At 52.0% G+C, this 21,363-nt stretch overlaps 1 protein-coding gene across 13 annotated transcripts in view; it reads left to right on the forward strand.

Annotated features, from left to right (window-relative positions):
* The window catches only part of CREB3L3 (cAMP responsive element binding protein 3 like 3), a 49,070-nt gene that overhangs the window by 22,603 nt on the left and 5,104 nt on the right, over positions 1-21,363 (forward strand). For 2 of the 13 annotated variants that reach the window (XM_063620771.1, XM_063620772.1), the window contains exons 2-5: positions 8,736-8,864; positions 10,831-11,131; positions 13,490-13,608; positions 18,412-18,549. In XM_063620771.1, the coding sequence (XP_063476841.1) occupies positions 8,736-8,864; positions 10,831-11,131; positions 13,490-13,608; positions 18,412-18,549 (687 nt within the window). Of the gene's footprint in view, positions 1-5,790; positions 8,635-8,735; positions 8,865-10,830; positions 11,132-13,489; positions 13,609-18,411; positions 18,550-21,363 lie in introns of those variants that run through there. The other 11 variants (XM_063620766.1, XM_063620774.1, XM_063620767.1 and 8 more) reach the window with 11 other exon arrangements.

A 21,363-nucleotide genomic window follows, 5' to 3' on the forward strand; every position in this document is an offset into this window, starting at 1 on the left:
ACGTGTGGTTCGTCCTTTATCCCTGGCTTTACACGTGAGGAAACTGAGGCAGGGGGAAGCAGTCGTCTGCCCACAGTCACAGGGGGGCAAGTGGCAGAGCCAGGATTCTGTCCAATAGACCATGTAGACTTTTTTTTCTTTTTCGAGATGGAGTTTCACTCTGTCACCCAGGCTGGAGTGCAGTGGTGCAATCTGGGCTCACTGCAACCTCCAGCTCCTGGGTTCAAGCGATTCTCCTGCTTTAGCCTCCTGAGTTGCTGGGATTACAGGTGCCTGCCACCACGCCTGGCTAATTTTTGTATTTTTAGTAGAGACAGGGTTTCACCATGTTGGCTAGGCTGGTCTCGAACTCCTGACCTCAGGTCATCCGTCTGCCTCGGCCTCCCAAAGTACTGGGATCACAGGCATGAGCCCCCGTGCCCAGCTAATTTTTGTATTTTTAGTAGAGATGGGTTTTCACCATGTTGGTCAGGCTGGTCTCAAACTCCTCACCTCAGGTGGATTACCTCAGCCTCCCAAAGTGCTGAGATTACAAGCATGAGCCACCATGCCTGGCCCCCGTAGACTTTTATTTATTCACTTATTTATTGTTTATCTCCACGTTCCTGAGGTATCCTCTTAAGTTTTCTAGCAGCTATATTTTAAAAGTTCAAGGCAAAATTAAATTTCACTTAAAAAAAAATTTGTGGCCGGGCGCGGTGGCTCACGCCTGTAATCCCAGCACTTTGGGCGGCCGAGGCGGGAGGATCACGAGGTCAGGAGATCGAGACCATCCTGGCTAACACGGTGAAAACCCGTCTCTACTAAAAATACAAAAAATTAGCCGGGCATGATAGCACGTGCCTGTAATCCCAGCTATTCGGGAGGCTGAGGCAGGAGAATTGCTTGAACCCGGGAGGCAGAGGTTGTAGTGAGCTGAGTTCGTGCCATTGCACTCCAGCCTGAGAGACAGAGCAAGACTCCATCTCAAAAAAAAAAAAAAAAAAAATTTAAATAATGATAAACTCTTGCTTGTTTGATGACATTGTATTTTTTGCGCAATGGGAAACTCCTGTGGTTCCCGGGCCAGCACGCTGTTGTATGTTCTGCTGGGTGGGTTTATGAGAATTGACAACAGTGTGCAAACACATTGGGCAATGCAGGGCTTTATACAGGGACGTGTTCAATTGTCAAGCTTTTACTGACTTTACCACTTAGGTCAAAACATGGGAGGGGCCGGGTGTGGTGGCTCATGCCTGTAATCCCATCAATTTGGGAGGCCGAGGCAGGCAGATCACCTCAGGTTGGGAGTTCAAGACCAACCTGATCAACATGGTGAAACCCTGTCTCTACTAAAAACACAAAATTAGCTGGGCGTGGTGGCACATGCCTGTAATCCCAGCTACTCAGGAGGCTGAGGCAGGAGAATTGCTTGAACCCAGGAGGCAGAGGTTGCAGTCAGCCGAGATCACGGCCATTGTACTCCAGCCTGGGCAACAAGAGCGAGACTCAGTCTCAAAAAAAAAAAAGAGGGTTTGGCGTGGTGGCTCACGCCTGTAATCCCAGCACTTTGGGAGGCTGAGGCGGGAGGATTGCTTGAGCCTAGGAGTTTGAGACCAACCTGGGCAACATGAAGAAACCTCATCTCCACAAAAAAATACAAAAATTAGCCAAGCGTGGTGGCACACACCTGTAGCCTCAGCTACTTGGGAGGTTGAGGTGGGAGGATCACTTGAGCCTGGGAGGCAAAAGTTGTAGTGAGCCGAGATGAGATGGTGCCGCTGCACTCCAGCCTCAGCAACAGAGTGAAACCTTGTATCAAAACAAACAACGATGTGTTAGCAATAAAGTGACAGTCTACAGAGGGAACATGTACTTAAACACATTGCTGAAAATAACTGCAGGAATTTTACTTTAGATTCCGGGTTATTGTCGCTTTGAGATATGTAGTCGTGTTCAGTGGATAAAATGCTATGAGGACAATGGCAGTGAAAAGTCCTTCTGTCCCCACAAGAGCTTCTTCTTCTTCTTCTTCTTCTTTGACAGAATCTTTCTCTGTGGCCCAAGCTGGAATTTAGTGGCGTGATCTCGGCTCACTGCAACCTCTGTCTCCCAGGTTCAAGTGATTCTCCAGCCTCAGCCTCCTGAGTAGCTGGCATTACAGGCGAGTGCCACCACACCCAGCTAATTTGTGTATTTTTTAGTAGTGACGGGGTTTCGCCATGTTGGGCAGGCTGGTCTCAAACTCCTGACCTCAGATGATCCGCCCACCTCGGCCTCCCAGAGTGCTGGGATGACAGACATGAGCTACCATGCAGGCCAAGTGCTTATTCTTATCCTTCCTGTTCACAGATACCTGAAATCCCTTCATGGAGGTGTGCAAAAGGCTTCTAAAGTTCATAATAATAAGTATTGTTATTTTTGAGAAAAAGTCTCACCCTGTGGCCCAGGCTGGAGTGCAGTGGTGCAATCACAGCTCATGGTAGCCTCAAACTCCCAGGCTCAAGCGATCCTCCTGCCTCAGCCTCCCAAGCAGCTGGGACTACAGGTGTGCACCACCATGCTTGGCTAATTTTTTTTTTTTTTTTTTTTTTTTTTTTGAGACGGAGTCTTGCTCTGTCACCCAGGCTGGAGTGCAGTGGTGTGATCTGAGCTCACTGTAAGCTCTGCCTCCTGGGTTCACACCATTCTCCTGCCTCAGCCTCCCGAGTAGCTGGGAGTACAGGCGCCCACCATCATGCCCAGCTAATTTTTTGTATTTTTAGTAGAGATGGGGTTTCACCATGTTAGCCAGGATGGTCTCGATCTCCTGACCTCGCAATCCGCCTGCCATGGCCTCTCAAAGTGCTGGGATTATAGACGTGAGCCACCATGCCCGGCCTTTTTTTTTTTTTGGAGACAAAGTCTCACTCTGCTGCCCAGGCTGGATTGCAGTGGTGTGATCCCAGCTCACTGCAACCTCCGCCTCCTGGGCTCAAGCGATTCTCCTGCCTCAGCCTCCCGAGTAGCTGGGACTACAGGCATGCGCCACCATGCCCAGTTAATTTTGTATATTTAGTAGAGAGAGGGTTTCACCATGTTAGCCAGGCTGATCTTGAACTCCCAACCTCAGGTGATCCGCCCACCTCAGCCTCCCAAAGTGCTGGGATTACAGGCATGAGCCACCACGCCCGGCCTTTTTTTTTTTTTTTTTTTTTTTTGATACAGGGTCTTGCTCTGTCACCCAGGCTGGGGTGCAGTGGCATGATCTAGGCTCAGTTAAATCTCCACCTCCTGGGTTCAAGTGATCCTCCTGCCTCAGCCTCCCGAGTAGGTGGGATTACACGTGCCCGCCACCATATCTGGCTAATTTTTGTATTTTTAGTACAGACGCGGTTTCACCGTGTTTGCCAGGCTGCCTGGCTGATTTTTTAAACTTTTTTGTAGATACGAGGTCTTGCTCTGTTGCCCAGGCTGATCGGGAACTCCAGGGCTTGAGCAGTCTTCCCGCCTCAGCCTCCCAAAGGGCTTGGATTACAGGCATGAGCCACCGTGCCCAGCTCCAGCAGGTTTTGATAAGAGAAGGGGGAGTGCTGTCTCTCGAGGGCACTAGGGCTCCCAAGAACCATAAACGGGGTGAGGAGAGGCAGAGAGGAGTCCAGAAGTCAAACTTCACCTGCTTGATCCACCCACTGTGACGGCCCTGGAAAAAAGCCTCCACACCAAATGCTGAATAAATATTAGGGCTGGGATCACTAAAGCCAAGCCAAACAACCCCTCTAAAATCCAACACAGAGCGGTTAAAAGGAGATCAGAAAAATAAAGAGGTCAAGGGCAACATAATTCTTGCAGCACCCAGACCGGGACAGGTACCGTTATCGGGGTCTCTCCTTGGGCCCCGTGGAGCTTGGGGACCCGGATCATTCCATGGGTGGGGCCATCCTGGGCACTGCAGGTTGCTGAGCAGTGTCCCTGGCCTCCACCCACCCCACGCCAGGGCCACCCCCCTTTGTTGTAACAGCCACAGATGTCCTCAGACATCACCCAGTGTCCTCGGGGGGTGTAAAATCACCCTGGGTGAGCTCTCCTGGATTAGGGGATTCCAAGGACCCCCAAGAGACTGTATCCCATGATGCTCTGCCCTGCTGAGGTCCCAGCAGGCTGCACACATTGAAATCCATGCCCTGAGTGGGGAGGGAGGGAGGAGGTGAATCCCAGGAACTGGGGTCCCCCTGGTTTATACCGTCCGCCCCGTCGGGAGTTTATTCTGGTGTCTGGTGTGAGCAGGGAGCCTACTCAATTTTTTCCCAAATAATTAATGCAGTCTTTCTCCCCCGGACCCTGTGACTGTGGGGCGGGATTGCTCTCTGGGGTGGGGCCGTCCTGGGCACTGTAGGGGTGCTGAACGGCATGTCTGGCCTTCGCCCACTCTGTGCCAGGAGTACCTCGCACTCGTGACAACCACAAATGTCCCAGACATCGCACAGGGAGTGTCCTGAGCTTCAGCCCGGGAGGTTGAGGCTGCAGTGAGTTTTTTTTTTTTTTTTGAGATGGAGTCTCACTCTGTCACCCAGGTTGGAATGCGGTGGCACGATCTCGGCTCACTGCAAACTCCGCCTCCCAGGTTCACGCCATTCTCCTGCTTCAGCCTCCCAAATAGCTGGGACTACAGGTGCCTGCCACCACGCCGGCTAATTTTTTGTTTGTATTTTTAATGGAGACAGGGTTTCACCGTGTTAGCCAGGATGGTCTCGATCTCCTGACCTCGTGATCCGCCCGCCTTGGCCTCCCAAAGTGCTGGGATTACAGGCGTGAGCCACCGCGCCCGGCCAGCTGCAGTGAGTTTTGATCACACCACTGCACTCCAGCCTGCCCTAGCGGAGGGCAAGTGCAGTAATGTGAGTTAGTGTTGGATAAAGGACCATGTAGGGCATGGCACATGGTAGCCCCTTATTGAATTTTGGTTTCATGATACATATGACTGATGCATTGAAAAATATAAACCAGGCCGGGTGCAGTGGCTCACGCCTGTAATCCCAGCACTTTGGGAGGCCGAGGCTGGTGGATCACTTGAAGTCAGGAGTTCAAGACCAGCCTGGCCAACATGGTGAACCCCCATCTCTACCAAAAATACAAAAGTTAGGTGGGTGTGGTGGTGGGAGCCTGTAATCCCAGCTACTCGGGAGGTTGAGGCAGGAGAATCGCCTGAATCTGGGAAGTGGAGGTTGCAGTGAACTGAGATTGTGCTACTGCACACTAGCCTGGGCGACAGAGCGAGACTGTCTCAAAAAAGAAAGAGAGAAAGAGAGAGAAAAGAGAAAGAGAGAGAGGAAAGAAGGAAGGAAGGAAGGAAAGAAAGAAAGAAGGAAGGAAGGAAGGGGAAGGGAACCAGGATGTGAATTTTTTTAGAGCAAGGAGGGCGCATAAATTACCCCTCTCAATCTAGCACACGTCATAGCATCCAGCAAACAGAAAGCTTGATTTAGTCTCCTATTTGCTAAACTTCCAACAGTGCCCTGCTGTTTAGCACAAACCAAATTCCTTGCTACAACCCACAGGCTTTGCGCGACCTGCCCCGTCCCCTCCCTGCCTTCCCCTCCTCCCTGTCTTCCTCTCCTCACTCTGCTCCAGCCACAGGGGTCTCATTGCTGTTCCTCCAATGTGCTAGGCATGGACCTGCCCCAGGGCCTTTGCACAAACTGTGCCTCTACCTGGGACACCTTCCCCAAGACCTTCCCAGGGCCAGTTCCATGTCATCCTTCAGGACTGCACTGAACGTGTCATTTTTTTTTTTTTTTTTTTTTTTTTTTTTTTTGAGACAGAGCCTCACTGTGGCCCAGGTTGGAGTGCAGTGGTGTGATCTCAGCTCACTGCAACCTCCGCCTCCTGGGTTCAAGTGATTCTCCTGCTTCGGCCTCCCGAGTGCTGGTATTGCAGGCACGTGCTACCACACCCATCTAATTTTTGTATTTTTAGTAGAGATGGGGTCTCACCATGTTGGCCAGGTTGGTCTCGAACTCTTGAGCTCAGGTGATCTACCCACCTTGGCCTCCCAAAGTGCTGGCATTGCAGATGTGAGCCACCATGCCTGGTCTAACATGTCATCTGCTAAAGGGGGACTTTACCAGGGCGTGGTGGCTCATGCCTGTAAACCCAGCACTTTGGGAGGCTGAGGCAGGTGGATCATTTGAGCCCAGGAGTTTGAGACCATACTGGCCAACACAGTGAGACTCCATCTCTTTAAAAAAAAAAAAAGCAGAATTAGCCAGGTGTGGTGGTGCATGCCTGCAGTCCTAGCTACTTGGGAGGCTGAGGTGGGAGGATCACTTGAACCCAGGAGTTGGAGCTGCAGTGAGCTATGATCCTGCCACTGCACTCCAGCCTGGGCAATAGAGTGAGACCCTGTCCCCCACTACCACCACCAAAAAAAAAAAAAAAAAAAAAAAACAGGGCTCCTCTCTGTTGGTAGGGGGTGGAGGGGAGGTCAGAGACAGCCTCTCAGCCACCTGGGCTGATTCACAAATATCGAACATTCACTAAAATGTCAATACAGTGACCTAGAGCCAGAGGGGAAGAGGGAGGGTACAAGAGGAGAGTTCCAGGCAGAGGGGCCAGCAGGTGCAAAGGACCTAAGCAGGAACCAGTTTGGCTCCATAAATATTTGTTGACTCAATGAACGATAGAAGATTCTAGGGAGAATTGATTGCACAGAATCGGCCATGGGGACTCGGAGGCGGAGTCCAAGCTGGTCTCGCAGGGGGCTGGGGGCCAGAGGTTGGCAGGTGGGGTGAAAGATGGGAGCTGCTAGCTGCTGGCAGGAAAACTGGCTTCAGTGAAGATCTGGTCTGGTCCTCTTGGTTTGTTTCTGTCCAGGGAGTGGACAGGACCCATGTAAGGGCCCTGGGCTATCCCAGAACCCATCTGGGAATTCTGAAGAGAAAAGGTCCCATAACTGGCCGGGTGCGGTGGCTCACGCCTGTAATCCCCGCACTTTGGGAGACTGAGATAGGCTGATCACGAGGTCAGGAGTTCGAGACCAGCCTGGCCAACATGGTGAAACCCCGTCTCTAGTAAAAATACAGAAGTTAGCTGGGCGTGGTGACGGGGACCTGTAGTCCCAGCTACTCGGGAGGCTGAGGCAGGAGAATCACTTGAACCCGAGAGGCAGAGGTTGCAGTGAGCCGAGATGAGATGGCGCCACTGCACTCCAGCTTGGGCCACAGAGCGAGACTCCGTCTCAAAAAAGAAAGAAAAAAAGAAAAAGTCCTCGTAAGTAGGGGAGAGGTCACGGCAGAGCTGAGGTACCCCAGACTTCGACCTTTGCTCACTGAAGGCTGGAAAACCACAAAACACCCAGATAACGGTCTTCCCTCCCCTGCTCCTGCCTGCCCCCATGTCACTGGCCCTCAACCCTGTCTCTCCACCCTGTCCTCCAATCAGCACCTGGAGGTGGGCTGGGAGCTGCCTGTGACCGCTTCAGCATCTTTTGGGAGTGGTGACAGAGCCACAGAGGGCTGTGAGCTTGCCCAGCCCCAGGTAACGCTGGCGGTGGGTGGGCCTCCAGCTTGGAGCAGAGACCTCCCCAGGCATCTGCAGACAGAGCTGGATGGACCCATGAATACGGATTTAGCTGCTGGAAAGGTGAGCCCTGCTAGGTCCCCAGGGAGAGCGGGAGTCTAGGCTGGGAAAGCCTCCCTAAGCTGCCAGAGCTGGAAGGACCCCATCTCCACCCCCATTGTACAGATGGGAAGACTGAGGCCCAGAGAAAGGATGCAATGAGCAAAACTGTGTGCCTTTGCCCTGGGGCTGCCCTTGTCTTTCTTCCAGGTCCCCCTGCCTCCCAGGAGTGGGCACTTGGGGAGGCTGTGAAGGCCTGAAAGGCAAGCGGCATCTCTAGCTAGGGCCTCTCTCCAGCACTTTTTATTTTATTTTATTTTATTTTATTTTTATTTTTATTTTTTGAGATGGAGTCTCCCTCTGTTGCCCAGGCTAGAGTGCAATGGCACGATCTCAGCTCACTGCAACTTCCACGTCCCGGGTTCAAGAGATCTTCCTGCCTCAGCCTCCCAAGTAGCTGGGATTACAGGTGTGCACCACCACGCCCGGCTGATTTTTGTACTTTTCCTAGAGACAGGGCTGTCTCTAGGAACCCTGGCTAGGCTGGTCTCAAACTCCTGACTTCAGGTGAGCTGCCCGCCTCGGCTTCCCAAAGTGCTGGGATTACAGACGTGAGCCACCGTGTCTGGCATACTTTTTTGTTTTTTGAAACGAGGTCTTGCTGTGTGACCCAGGCTGGAGTGCAGTGGGGTGGCCATAGCTCACTACAGCCTCAACCTCGTGGGTTCAAGGGATCCTCCTACCTCAGCCTCCCCAGTAGCTGGGATGATAAGTGTGTGCCACCACAGCCAGCTAATTTTTTAAAATTATTTTCAGTAGGGATAGGGGTCTCTCTGTGTTGCACAGGCTGGTCTTGAACTCCTGGGCTCAAGTGATCCTCCTGCCCCGGTCTCCCAAAGTGCTGAGATTACAGGTGTGAACCACCACATCCAGCCTCTCCAGCACTTGAAGAGAAATTGGCTCTCACACTGTGGAATTCTCTCTATCAACCTCAAAGTCCAGATTTGGAAGGAGAGTCCCAGCGAGGGGCAGCGGCTGGCCCAACCTGGAGGCAGAGTGGTGACTGAACTCTAGCTGGAAGGAGCCAGGGTTGTGTGCACATGGGAGGTGGGGAGGAGAGGGGCTGTGTGTGACCCTCACACCTGTTCCTCGCACCCCAGATGGCTTCTACTGCCTGCCCCATGGAACCCATCGACAGCTTTGAGCTCCTGGATCTCCTGTTTGACCGGCAGGATGGCATCCTGAGACACGTGGAGCTGGGCGAGGACTGGGGCCACGTCAAGGACCAGGTGAGGAGTCCACTGCAGTTGCCCCGGGGGCCACAGAGCTCCAGGCGGGCCAACTGAGTCCCCACGAAGGTCCCAGACCCGCCAGAGCCCAGCCAGAGCTCTGCTCAGCTCCGCAATGCACTGATAGGTCACAGTGCTTGATTTTAGCCAAGCATGTCATTTAGCAGGTAGCATCAGCTCCTTCTTACAGGTGGGGAAATGGAGGCCCAGAGCAGGGTGGAAACTCATCCAAAGTCACACGGCAATTTGGAATTAGGTTCAAACTCAAACTTGGGGCACCTCCCTGGCTGGGTTCAGTTCTCTTCTCCTTCCTCTCCTTCCTCTCCTTTCTTTTTCTCTTTCTTTTCTTTTCCTTTCTTTTTTTTTGTTTTAGATGGAGGCTCGCTCTCTTGCCCAGGCTGGAGTGCAGTGGTGTGATCTCGGCTCACTGCAACCTCTGCCTCCTGGGTTCAAGCGATTCTCCTGCCTCAGCCTCCCAAGTAGCTGGGATTACAGGCACCTGCCACTGCGCCTGGCTAATTTTTGTATTTTTAGTAGAGATGGGTTTCACTATCTTGGCCAGGCTGGTCTCGAACTCCTGACCTTGTGATCCACCTGCCTCGGCCTCCCAAAGTGCTGAGATTACAGGCGTGTACCACCGCACCCGGCCCACTTTCTTTTTTTCTTTCTTTTCTCTCTCTCTCTCTTTCCTTCCTTCCTTCCTTCCTTCCTTCCTTCCTTCCTTCCTTCCTTCCTTCCTTTTTTCCTTCCTTTCTCTCTCTTTCTTTTACTCTCTTTCTTTTTTTTTTCTTGAGATAGAGTTTCACTCTTGTCACCCAGGCTGGAGTGCAATGGCGCGATCTTGGCTCACTGCAACCTCCGCATCCCGGGTTCAAGCGATTCTCCTACCTCAACCTCCCGAGTAGCTGGGATTACAGGCACCCGCCACCACGCCCGGCTAATTTTTTGTATTTTTAGTAGAGACGGGGTTTCACCATGTTGGCCAGGCTGGTCTGGAACTTCTGACCTCAGGTGATCTGCCTGCCTTGGCCTCCCAAAGTGCTGGGATTACAGGCGTGAGCCACCGCACCCATCCCTTTTCTCTCTTTCTTTCTCTCTCTCTCATTTTCTCTCTCTCTCTCTCTCCCCGTCTCTCTCTCTCTCTCTCCCTCCCTCCCTTCCTCTCTTCCTTCCCCTCTCTCTCTCTTTCTTTCTTAGACAGAGTTTCGCTCTTGTTTTGCCCAGGCTGTGTGATCTTGGCTCACCGCAACCCCCACCTCCCAGGTTCAAGTGATTCTCCTGCCTCAGCTTCCCGTGTAGCTGAGATTACAGGCGTGTGCCACCACGCCTGGCTAATTTTGTATTTTTAGTAGAGGCAGGGTTTCTCCATGTTGGTCAGGCTGGTCTTAAACTCCCGACCTCAGGTGATCTGCCTGCCTTGGCCTCCAATAGTGCTGGAATTACAGGCATGAGCCACCGTGCTTGGCCCTTTTTTCTTTCTTTTTTTTTTTTTTTGAGATGGAGTCTTGCTCTGTCACCTAGGGTGGAGTGCAGTGGTGTGATCTCAGGGCTCACTGCAGCCTCTGTCTTACAGGTTCAGATTCTCCATCCTCAGACTCCCGACTAGCTGGGACTACAGACGCCCACCACCATGCCCAGCTACTTTTTGTATTTTTAGTAGAAATGGGGTTTCATCATGTTGGCCAGGCTGATCTCGAACTCCTGACATCAAGTGATTCTCCCTCCTCGGCCTCCCAAAGTGCTGGGATTACAGGCAGGAGCCACTGCACCTGGCACTGGCTGGGATTTTTATGCTATGTTACTGTGTTTGAGCCTCAACAGCCCTGGAAGGAAGAAGCAGTAACTCCATCTTGGAGAAAGGAAGGACACCTAAGGCCCAAAGAGGGTCACTGGTTTCCCTGGGGCCACACACCAATCTAGAAAGAGTGCACACCTCCTAATTCCTACCCCTCCCTGTCCACCCCAGCAGGTCCTGCCAAACCCCGACTCTGACGACTTCCTCAGCTCCATCCTGGGCTCCGGAGACTCACTGCCCAGCTCCCCACTCTGGTCCCCTGAAGGCAGTGATAGTGGCATCTCCGAAGACCTCCCCTCCGACCCCCAGGACACCCCTCCATGCAGCGGACCGGCCACCTCCCCCGCCGGCTGCCATCCTGCCCAGCCTGGCAAGGGGTCCTGCGTCTCCTATCATCCTGGCAACTCTTGCCCCACCACACCCCCAGGGCCAGTGATCCAAGTGCCTGAAGCCTCTGTGACCATAGACCTGGGTGAGTCCTGCTGTGTCCCTGCCCACTGCCCTCCCCTTGTTCCAGGGCCCTTCGTGTGAGGAAATGGAGGCCCAGAGAGGGCTGGCATCTTGTCCAAGGTCACACAGCAATTTGGAGTTGGGCCCAAACTCAAACTCAGGACACGTGTCTCCCTTGGCTAGGTGTTTCCGTGCTTTCACATGGATGCTGCTGGGAGCCCATTTTCCAGATCGTGAAACTAAGTCCCGTCAGGTTGAGCAATGAGCTAAAACCACAGGGCTAGGATGCAACTCCGACAGGTGGCTCAGACAAGCACAGCCCGAAGTCAGGGTCTTGCCTTCTACGTGTCTGTACCCCGTGCCTGGTTCCTAGTAGATTTTTTTTTTTTTGAGACAGAGTCTCACTGTGTCACCCAGGCTGGAGTAAAGTGGCGCAATCTCTGCTCACTGCAACCTCCGCCTTCCGGGTTCAAGCAATTCATCTGCCTCAGCCTCCTGAGTAGCTGGGATTACAAGCATGTGCCACCATGCCCGGCTAATATTTATTTTTTAGTAGAGATGAGGTTTCACCATGTTGGCCAAGCTGGTCTCGAACTCCTGAGCTCAGGTGATCCACCTGCCTCAGCCTCCCAAAGTGCTGAGATTACTCAGGCGTGAGCCACCCCACCCAGCCTATAGATGCTCAATAAAAGTGCATGAGGTTACGGGGTCCCAGGTTCCAGGGTGCTCCTCCTAGACTTGGGGAACAGCAGATAAGTAATGATTTACTCTATCGATTAAGCAGTCCCGGCAGGCCAGGCAGAGCCCTGGCTGGAGATACCTGGCCTTTGGGTGGCCTTTGTCCCTTGACCCTTGCTATGAGCTCTTCTTGGTCCCATCGGAGAGTTGACACAACTGAGGCTCAGGCCCAGAGCGGTGACTCACGCCTGTAATCCCAGCACTTTGGGAGGCTGAGGCGGGCGGATCACTTGAGGTCAGGAGTTCAAGACCAGCCTGGCCAACATGGTGAAACCCTGTCTCTACTAAAAATACAAAAGTAGCCGGGCACGGTGGGGGGCACCTGTAGTCCCAGCTACTCAGGAGCCTGAGGCAGGAGAATCACCTGAACCCGGGAGGCGGAGGTTGCAGTGAGCCGAGATCATGCCACTGCATTCCATCCTGGGCGACAGAGCCAGACTCTGTCCCCCTCAAAAAAAATAATATAAAATAAAATAAAAAATAAAAAACGGCTGGGCACAGTGGTTCATGCCTATAATCCCAGCACTTTGGGAGGCCGAAGCGGGTGGATCACGAGGTCAAGAGATCGAGACCATCCTAGCCAACATGGTGAAACCTCTGTCTCTACTAAAAATACAAAAATTAGCTGGGTATGGTGGCGGGTGCCTGTAGTCCCAGCTACTCGGGAAGCTGAGGCAGGAGAATCGCTTGAACCCGGGAGGTGGAGGTTGCGGTGAGCCGAGATTGCCACACTGCACTCCAGCCTGGCGACAGAGCGAGACTCTGTCTCAAAAAAAAAAAAAAAAAAAAAAAAATCTGAGGCTCAGAGAGGGGAAGTCACTTACTCAAGGTCACACAGCCCTGCCCAACCAGGATTGGAACCAACTGGAACCAAGGGTTACCTGACCCAAAGTCTGTGTGCTCAGACAGCATGCCTACTGCATGCCGGGTACCAGGAGGGGACAACCAGAGGTGAATCAGACCTCGTCCCTGCCCCTCAGGTGAGATAACACCTGGCTGGCTGCAAATCTAGCCTGTAATTCTGTGTAATAACAGCCACTCCCTTTTGAATCAGCCGGTGTCTGCTGACAATGTCCTGTATCTTCCTCAGCCTTTTGGGACGGACAGAACCAAGCCCTGTCGAATTTGGGTCCCCATCTTTTTTTTTGAGAGGGAGTCTCGCTCTGTCACCCAGGCTGGAGGGCAGTGCCACAATCTCAGCTCACTGTAACGTCCACCACCTGGGTTCAAGTGATTCTCCTGCCTCAGCCTCCCGAGCAGCTGGGATTACAGGTGCACACCACCAGGCCTGGCTAATTTTTGTATTTTTAATAGAGACAGGGTTTCACCATGTTGGCCAGGCTGGTCTTGAACTCCTAACCTCAGATGATCCACCTGCCTCGGCCACCCAAAGTCCTGGGAATACAGGCGTGAGCCACCATGACTGGCTGGGTTCCCATCTTATAGCAGAGGGGAGACTGAGTCACTAGTGAGGGCTGCCCCCTTCAACTCAGGCCTTGGGGACTCCAAGCTCTGGCAGAAGTCATACGAATGTTGGGATTAATCATGGGAGACTTGGTGGAGGAGGCAGTTAGAGGCTGGAAGCTCAGGACTCCGCCCATCTGACACTCTCCCTGTCTCGGTCCCCAACTGCCCTGGTCAGAAACGTGGAGCCCAGGAGGAAGGATCTATGCTGAGAAGCGGGCTGAGCCGGTGTACCTGTCCCCACGATGCAATCTCACCGTGAAGGACCTCCTCCTTTCAGGCAGCAGCGGGGACCTGGTGAGCACCCCCACACCCTCCCGTGGGGCGTTGGAGCTGGGAAGGCTGCTCGGGTTCGAGGAGCCTAAATATCCCCATTTCAGAGGCTGGAAAACTGAGTCACAGAAAGGTGTGGAATTTGCCCACAGTTAGAGACCATTCCAGTCCTGGGTTCACTGTCGCCTGGGCTGGGACGTCTTCCTCTGTAGTATGTAGTAGTAACAACAGCAACCAAAAAAATAAAGCTAAAACTAGCTGAGTGCGGTGGTTCACACCTGTAATCCCAGCACTTTGCGAAGCCGAGGCAGGCAGATCGCTTGAGCTCAGGAGTTTGAGACCAGACTGGGCAACATGGTGAAACCCCATCTCTACAGAAAATACAAAAATTAGCCTGGCATGGTCATGGTGGCACATGCCTGTGGTCCCAGCTACTTGGGATGCTAAGGTGGGAGGATCCCTTGAGCCCAGGAGGTCAAGGCTGCAGTGAGCTGTGATTGCACCACTGCACTCCAGCGTGGCCAACAGAGCAAGACTGTCTCAACAACAACAACAAAAGGAACAAAGCTAAAACTAAGGCCGCACCTGCTATATGCCAGGCACTCTTCTAAATGCTTTATTTTTTTTTGAGACAGGATCTCACTCTGTCGCCCAGGCTGGAGTGCAGTGGCGCAGTCCTAGCTCACTGTAGCCTCAAACTCCTGGCCTCGAGCGATCCTCCTGCCTCAGACTCCCAAGTAGCTGGGACTACAGGCGTTCACCACCACACCCAGCTAATGTTTCTTGTCTTTTTTATTTTATTTTATTTTTCCGAGACAGAATCTTGCTCTGTCGCCCAGGCTGGAGTGCAGTGGTGCAATCTCGGATCACTGCAACCTCTGCCTCCCAGGTTCAAGTGATTCTCCTGCCTCAGCCTCCCAAGTAGCTGAGATTACAGGCATGCGCCACCAGGCCTGGCTAATTTTGTTTTTCTTTTTTTTTTGAGACGGAGTCTTGCTCTGTCACCTAGGCTGGAGTGCAGTGGCACAATCTCGGCTCACTGCAAGCTCTGCCTACGGGGTTCACACCATTCTCCTGCCTCAGCCTCCCCAGCAGCTGGGACTATAGGAGCACGCCGCCACACCTGGCTGATTTTTTTTTTTTTTTTTTTTTGAGACGGAGTCTCGCTCTGTCACCCAGGCTGGAGTGCAGTGGCGCGATCTCGGCTCCCTTGCAAGCTCCGCCTCCCAGGTTCACACCATTCTCCTGCCTCAGCCTCCTGAGTAGCTGGGACTACAGGCGCCCGCCACCACGCCTGGCTGATTTTTTGTATCTTTTTAGTAGAGACGGGGTTTCACTGTGTTAGCCAGGATTTTTTTTTGTATTTTTTAGTAGAGATGGGGTTTGACTGTGTTAGCCAGGATGGTCTCGATCTCCTGACCTCATGACCTGCCTGCCTACGCCTCCGAAAGTGTTGGGATTACAGGCGTGAGCCACACTGTGCCCGGCCTAATTTTGTATTTTTAGTAGAGATGAGGTTTCACCATGTTGGTCAGGCTGGTCTCAAACTCCTGACCTCAGGTGATCTACCCACCTCAGCCTCCCAAAGTGCTGGGATTACAGACGTGAGCCACCACGCCCCGTTTAGACCCAGCTGATTTTTCTTTTAATTTTTTTCTGTAGATATGGGTCTTGCTCTGTTTCCCAGGCTGGTCTTGAACTCGTAGCCTCAAGTGATCCTCCTGCCTTGGCCTCCCACAGTGACGGATTATAGGCATGAGCTACTGCACCCCGCCTTGGGCTTTTACTATCTTAATTTTACATAGGAGGAAAAGGGCACAGAGAGGTTCAGTCATTTGCCCAATACTACACAGCTGCTGCAGGCTTGATCCCTGGGATGGTCTATTGGGCTTATGGTACCCATTGCGCACCAACTGAAGGCCATCTATCCTGCCAAGGGCTTCACGCTCCCATAAGCCAGATTTGACAACCCAAACCCATTTTGCAGATGAGAAAGTCAAGGCCCAGAGAGGTTAAGCCATGAGCCTTAAGTAACACAGCATGCAAGTGGCAGACTCAGAGTTTTGAAATCCTGTTTCTCCAATGCCAAAGGTTATCCTGATAATCTCTAGTGAAGGCCAGGGTGCCCCTGGCAGCTAGAGAGATATGCAGTGAGCACCAGCTGTGTGCTCGGCCTCTAGGATCTGATGGTCAGGATGCGGCGATGCTCATTAAGGTGTACAGAAAAGAAGGAGAGCCTGCAGGGTCACTGCAGATCCAGGAAGGCTTCCTGGAGGAGGCAGTACTTCAGCAGGCCATGAAGGATGGGAAAGGAGAATGAATGACTGCTTTGGCAATGATAACTGGCTTATTTTGTTTTACTTTATTTATTATTTTTTTTGAGATCGAGTCTCGCTCTGTCGTCCAGGCTAAATGCAGTGCCACAATCTCGGCTCACTGCAGCCTCCAGTTCCTGGGCTCAAGCGATTCTCATGCCTCAGCCCCCAAGTAGCTAGGACTACAGGTGCCTGCCACCACACCCAGCTAATTTTTGTATTTTTAGTAGAGACGGGGTTTCACCATGTTGGTCAGTCTGGTCTTAAGCTCCTGACATCAGGTGATGCACCCGCCTCGGCCTCCCAAAGTGCTGGGATTACAGGCACGAGCCACTGTGCCTGGCCTTATTTTATTTTATTTAAAGTCAAGATTTCCCTCTGTCACCGTGACTGCCTCAAACTCCTAAGCTCAAGTGATCCTCCTGCCTCAACCTCCCATTTTTTTGTATAGCTGACATACAGAACAACGATACAAAAAGTGGTGCATTTATAAATGCTAGTCGTCAGCAGTTGAAGACCAGCCTGGGCAACATAGCAAGACCTCGTCTCTACCAAAAAAAAAAAAAAAAATTAGCTGGGTGTGGTGGCGCACACCTGTAGTCCCAGCTACTCAGGAGGCAGAGGCAGGAGGATCACTTGAGCTCAGAAGGTCAAGGCTGCAGTGAGCTATGATCACATGACTGCACTCCAGCCTGGGTGACACAGGAGACCCTGCATCTTAAAAGAAGAAAAGTTGGGTATGGTGGCTCACACCTGTAATCCCAGGACTTTGGGAGGCTGAAGTGGACAGATCACTTGAGCCCAGGAGTTTGAGATCAGCCTGGGCAACATAGTGAAACCCCATCTCTACAAAAAATTCAAAAATTAGCCAAGCATGGTGGCACGCCTTGTGGTCCCAGCTACTGGGGAAGCTGAGGCTGGAGAATCGCTTGAACCCAGGAGGCGGAGGTTGCAGTGAGCCAAGATACCACCAGCGCACTGCAACCCGGGTGACGTAGCAAGACCCCATTTCAAAAATAGTAATAGTAATAATACAGCGAAAAGAAGAAAGCTGTCAAAAGGGCCGGGCGCGGTGGCTCGCGCCTGTAATCCCAGCACTTTGGGAGGCCGAGGCGGGCGGATCACGAGGTCAGGAGATCGAGACCATCCTAGCTAACATGGTGAAACCCCGTCTCTCTACTAAAAATACAAAAAATTAGCCGGGCGTGGTGGCGGGCGCCTGTAGTCCCAGCTACTCGGGAGGCTGAGGCAGGAGAATGGCATGAACCCAGGAGGCAGAGCTTGCAGTGAGCTGAGATCGTGCCACTGCACTCCAGCCTGGGCGACAGAGCGAGACTCGTACCCCCTCCAAAAAGAAAGAAAGAAAGAAAGAAAGAAATGAAAAACCCTGTCTGTATGCCATTTTGCGCGTGTGTGAGGATATCTGTCGGACTGATTTCTGAAGGTTGAATGGCCAGGTCAAAGGACTGTACGTTGGTTATTTCGAGCCCTGGTGCCAACAGAGATTCTGTGGTGGCAGGAGTGATAGTTTTTGTTGTTGTTGTTTTGAGACAGAGTTTCTGTCGCCCAGGCTGGATCTCGGCTCACTGCAACATCTGCCTCCCGGGTTCAAGCGGTTCTCCTGCCTCAGCCTCCCGAGTAGCTGGGATTACAGGCACACGCCACCACACCCAGCTGATTTTTGTATTTTTAGTAGAGACAGGGTTTCACCATGTTGGCCAGGCTAGTCTCGAACTCCTGACCTCAAGTGATCCGTCTGCCTCGGCCTCCCACCTTTTTTTTTTTTTGAGACAGAGTCTTACTCTGTCTCTCAGGCTGGAGGGCAGTGGCATGGTCTGGGCTCACTGGAACCTCCGCTTCCCAGGTTCAAGCAATTCTCCTGCCTCAGCCTCCCGAGTAGCTGGGATTACAGGCGCTGCCACCATGCTTGGCTAATTTTGTTTGTTTGTTTGTTTTGAGACAGAGTCTCACTCTGTCAGTAGGGCTATAGTGCAGTGGCACTCACTCTGTCACTAGGGCTGGAGTGCAGTGGCACGATCTCAGCTCACTGCAACCTCTGCCTTCTGGGTTCAAGCAGTTCTCCTGCCTCAGCCTCCCGAGTAGCTGGGATTACAGGCGCCCGCCACTACGCCCAGCTAACTTTTTGTATTTTTAGCAGAGACGGCGTTTCACCGTGTTTCATCATCTTGGCCAGGCTGGTCTCAAACTCTTGACATAGTGATTTGCCCACCTTGGCCTCCCAAAGTGCTAGGATTACAGGCGTGAGCCACCACGCCCGGGCAATTTTTGTATTTTTAGTAGAGACGAGGTTTCATCATGTTACCCAGGCTGGTCTCGATCTCCTGAGCTCAAGTGATCCACATGCCTCAGCCTCCCTAAATGCTGGGATGACAGGGGTGAGCCACCACACCCAGCCTGGGGCGACAGTGTTTTCGATCTGATGACTCTTTCATTTCCTGAAGGCAGTTGGTGTCCCTGCACCTGCCGTCATTCCTCTGTTTTTTTTCCGTAGCAACAGCATCACCTGGGGGCCTCCTACCTCCCGCGACCTGGGGCTGGGCATTGTCAGGAGCTGGTGCTCACCGAAGATGAGAAGAAGCTGCTGACTAAAGAAGGCATCACCCTGCCCGCTCAGCTGCCCCTCACTAAGGTGAGTCTGGGGGGACTTCCAGCCCTGGATCCGTCTCCCCTTCGTGCACTTACCTGCATGTGTGTCCCACCTTTATTTATTTATTTAGAGTAGAGTCTTTCTCTGTCACTGAGGCTGGGATGCAGGGGCACGATCTCAGCTCACTGCAACCTCTGCCTCTCAGATTCCAGCGATTCTCCTGCTTCAGCCTCCCAAGTTATTGGGACTACAGTCGCCCGCCACCATGCCCAACTAATTTTTGTATTTTTAGTAGAGACAGGGTTTCACCATGTTGGCCAGGCTGGTCTCGAACTCCTGACCTCATGTGATCCTCCTGCCTGGGTCTCCCAAAGTGCTGGGATTCCAGGCATGAGCCACCGCACTGGCTATGTGTCTCAACTTTAGAACATCCATACTAGAATGCTATGGCATGTCTGTCACCAGAGCCAAAACAATCAGTCAGAAGCCCCATTGTAAATTCAACTCAGAGAGTAATTATCAACATCCAGGAATGAATGGTGGACTCCAGGTGGCAGCAATTTGGGTGCAGCAAATTTTTTTTTTTTTTTTTTTTTTTTGGAGATAGGGTCTTCCTGTGTCCGGCTGGAGTGCAGCGGTGCCATCATAGCTCACTTCAGCTTTGACCTCCTGGGCTCAAGAGATCCTCCCGCCTCAGCCTCTCAAGTAGCTGGGATGACAGGTGCACGCCACTACACTTGGCTAATTTAATTTTTTTTTTTTTTTTTTTGTAGAAATAGAGTCTTGTTATGTTGCCCAGGCTGGGTTGGAACTCCTGGGCTCAAGTGATTCTCCCACCTTGGCCTCCCAAAGTGTTGGGATTACAGGCATGAGCCATCATGCCTGGCCCTGCAGACATGTTTTGATTGGACTGTACTGCATTTTATACATTTTTGAATTGCTTGATAATGTTTTTCTGACCGGTAGATTTTACATGAATACTCAGTGACTTGAGGCTGGGCATGGTGGCTCACACCTGTAATCCCAGCACTTTGGGAGGCTGAGGCAGAGGATCACCTGAGGTCAGGAGTTCGAGACTAGCCTGGCCAACATGGTGAAACCCCGTCTCTACTAAAATTACAAAAATTAACTATGCCTGGCTGTGGGCAACTGTAAGGTGCTTCTCAGCCTCCCAGCTTCTCAGGAGGCTGAGGCAGGAGGATCTTCCTTGAACCCGGGAGGCAGAGGTTGCAGTGAGCCGAGATGGTACCACTGCACTCCAGCCTGGGTGACAAGAGCGAAACTCTGTCAAAACAAAAACAAAAAAAACAAAAACATAAAACAAAATCCAAAAAACCAACTCAATTACTTGAATGGCCTCTTTCATATTCTCAAACCTCCATACGCACCAGTCAATGGCTGGGTAGCTGTTTGGGTGCTCTAGCTAACCACAGTTCCCACCCAGCCTGCTGCACTCAGTGTCAATGCCTGAGTTTGGTATTCTCATCTGTCATTTTTTTTCTTTTGAGACAGATTCTTACTCTGTTGCCCAGGCTGGAGTGGAGTGAGGTGATCTTGGCTCACTCCAACCTCCCCCTCTGGAGTACAAGTGATTCTCCCACCTCAGTCTCCCGAGTAGCTGGGACTACAGGTATACGCCATTATGCCTAGCTAATTTTTTTTTTTTTTTTTTTTTTTCTGAGACGGAGTTTTGCTCTTGCTGCCCTGGCTGGAGTGCGATGGTGCGATCTCGGCTCACTGCAACCTCCGCTTCCCAGGTTCAAGTGATTCTCCTGCTTCAGCCTCCCAAGTAGCTGGGATTACAGGCACCCGCCACCATGCCCGGCTAATTTTCTTTTTTTTTGTAGAGACGGAGTTTCACCATATTGGCCAGGATGGTCTCGATCTCTTGACCTTGTGATCTGCCCGACTCAGCCTCCCAAAGTGCTCGGATTACAGGCGTGAGCCACTGCGCCCAGCATTTTTTTTTTTTTTTTCTGTAGAGACAGGGTCCTGCTATGTTGTCCAGGCTGGTCTCAAACTCCTGGCCTCAAGCAATCCTCTGACCTTGGCCTCCCAAAGTGTTAAGATTACAGGTGTGAGCCATCATGCCCGGCCCCATCTCTTTCTGTTGTTGTTGTTGTTTGTTTTGAGATAGGATCTCACTTTGTTGCCCAGGCTGGAGTGCAGTGGTGCAATCTGCAGTTAGCAGCTAACTGCATCCTTGAACTCGTGGTCTCAAGGGATCCTCCTGCCTCAGCCTCCCAAGTGGCTGGGACTACAGGCATGCACCACCACACCCAGCTGATTTTGTGGTTGTTGTTTTGTTTTAGTAGAGACAGGGTCTTTACTAAACGTTGACCAGGCTAGTCTCAAACTCCTGGACTTAAGCGATCCTCTTGCCTTGGCCTCCCAAAGTGCTGGGATTACAGCACTGTGAGCCACCGCGCCCAGCCTGACATTCCCATTTGAAGACACTTATTGGCCGGGTGTGGTGACTCACGCCTGTAATCCTAGCTCTTTGGGAGGCAAAGGTGGGTGGATCACCTGAGGTCAGGAGTTTGAGACCAGCCTGGCCAACATGGTGAAACCCCGTCTCTACTAAAAATACAAAAATTAGCCAGGCATGGTGGTGTACACCTGTAATCCCAGCTACTCTGGAAGCTGGGGTGGGAGAATCACTTGAACCCCTGGGGTGGAGGTTGCAGTGAGCTGAGATCTCACCACTGCACTCCAGCCTGGGTGACAAGAGCGAAACAGGAAAGAAAGAGAGAGAGAAGGAAGGAAAGGAGGGAGGGAGGGAGGGAAAGGAAAATAAAGGAAAGAAAAGAAAGAAACAAAAGAAAGAAAGAAGAAAAAAATTATTAATTAGTCTTA

The sequence above is a fragment of the Symphalangus syndactylus genome, chromosome 17, assembly GCF_028878055.3.
Source record: "Symphalangus syndactylus isolate Jambi chromosome 17, NHGRI_mSymSyn1-v2.1_pri, whole genome shotgun sequence".
Taxonomy (NCBI): domain Eukaryota; kingdom Metazoa; phylum Chordata; class Mammalia; order Primates; family Hylobatidae; genus Symphalangus; species Symphalangus syndactylus.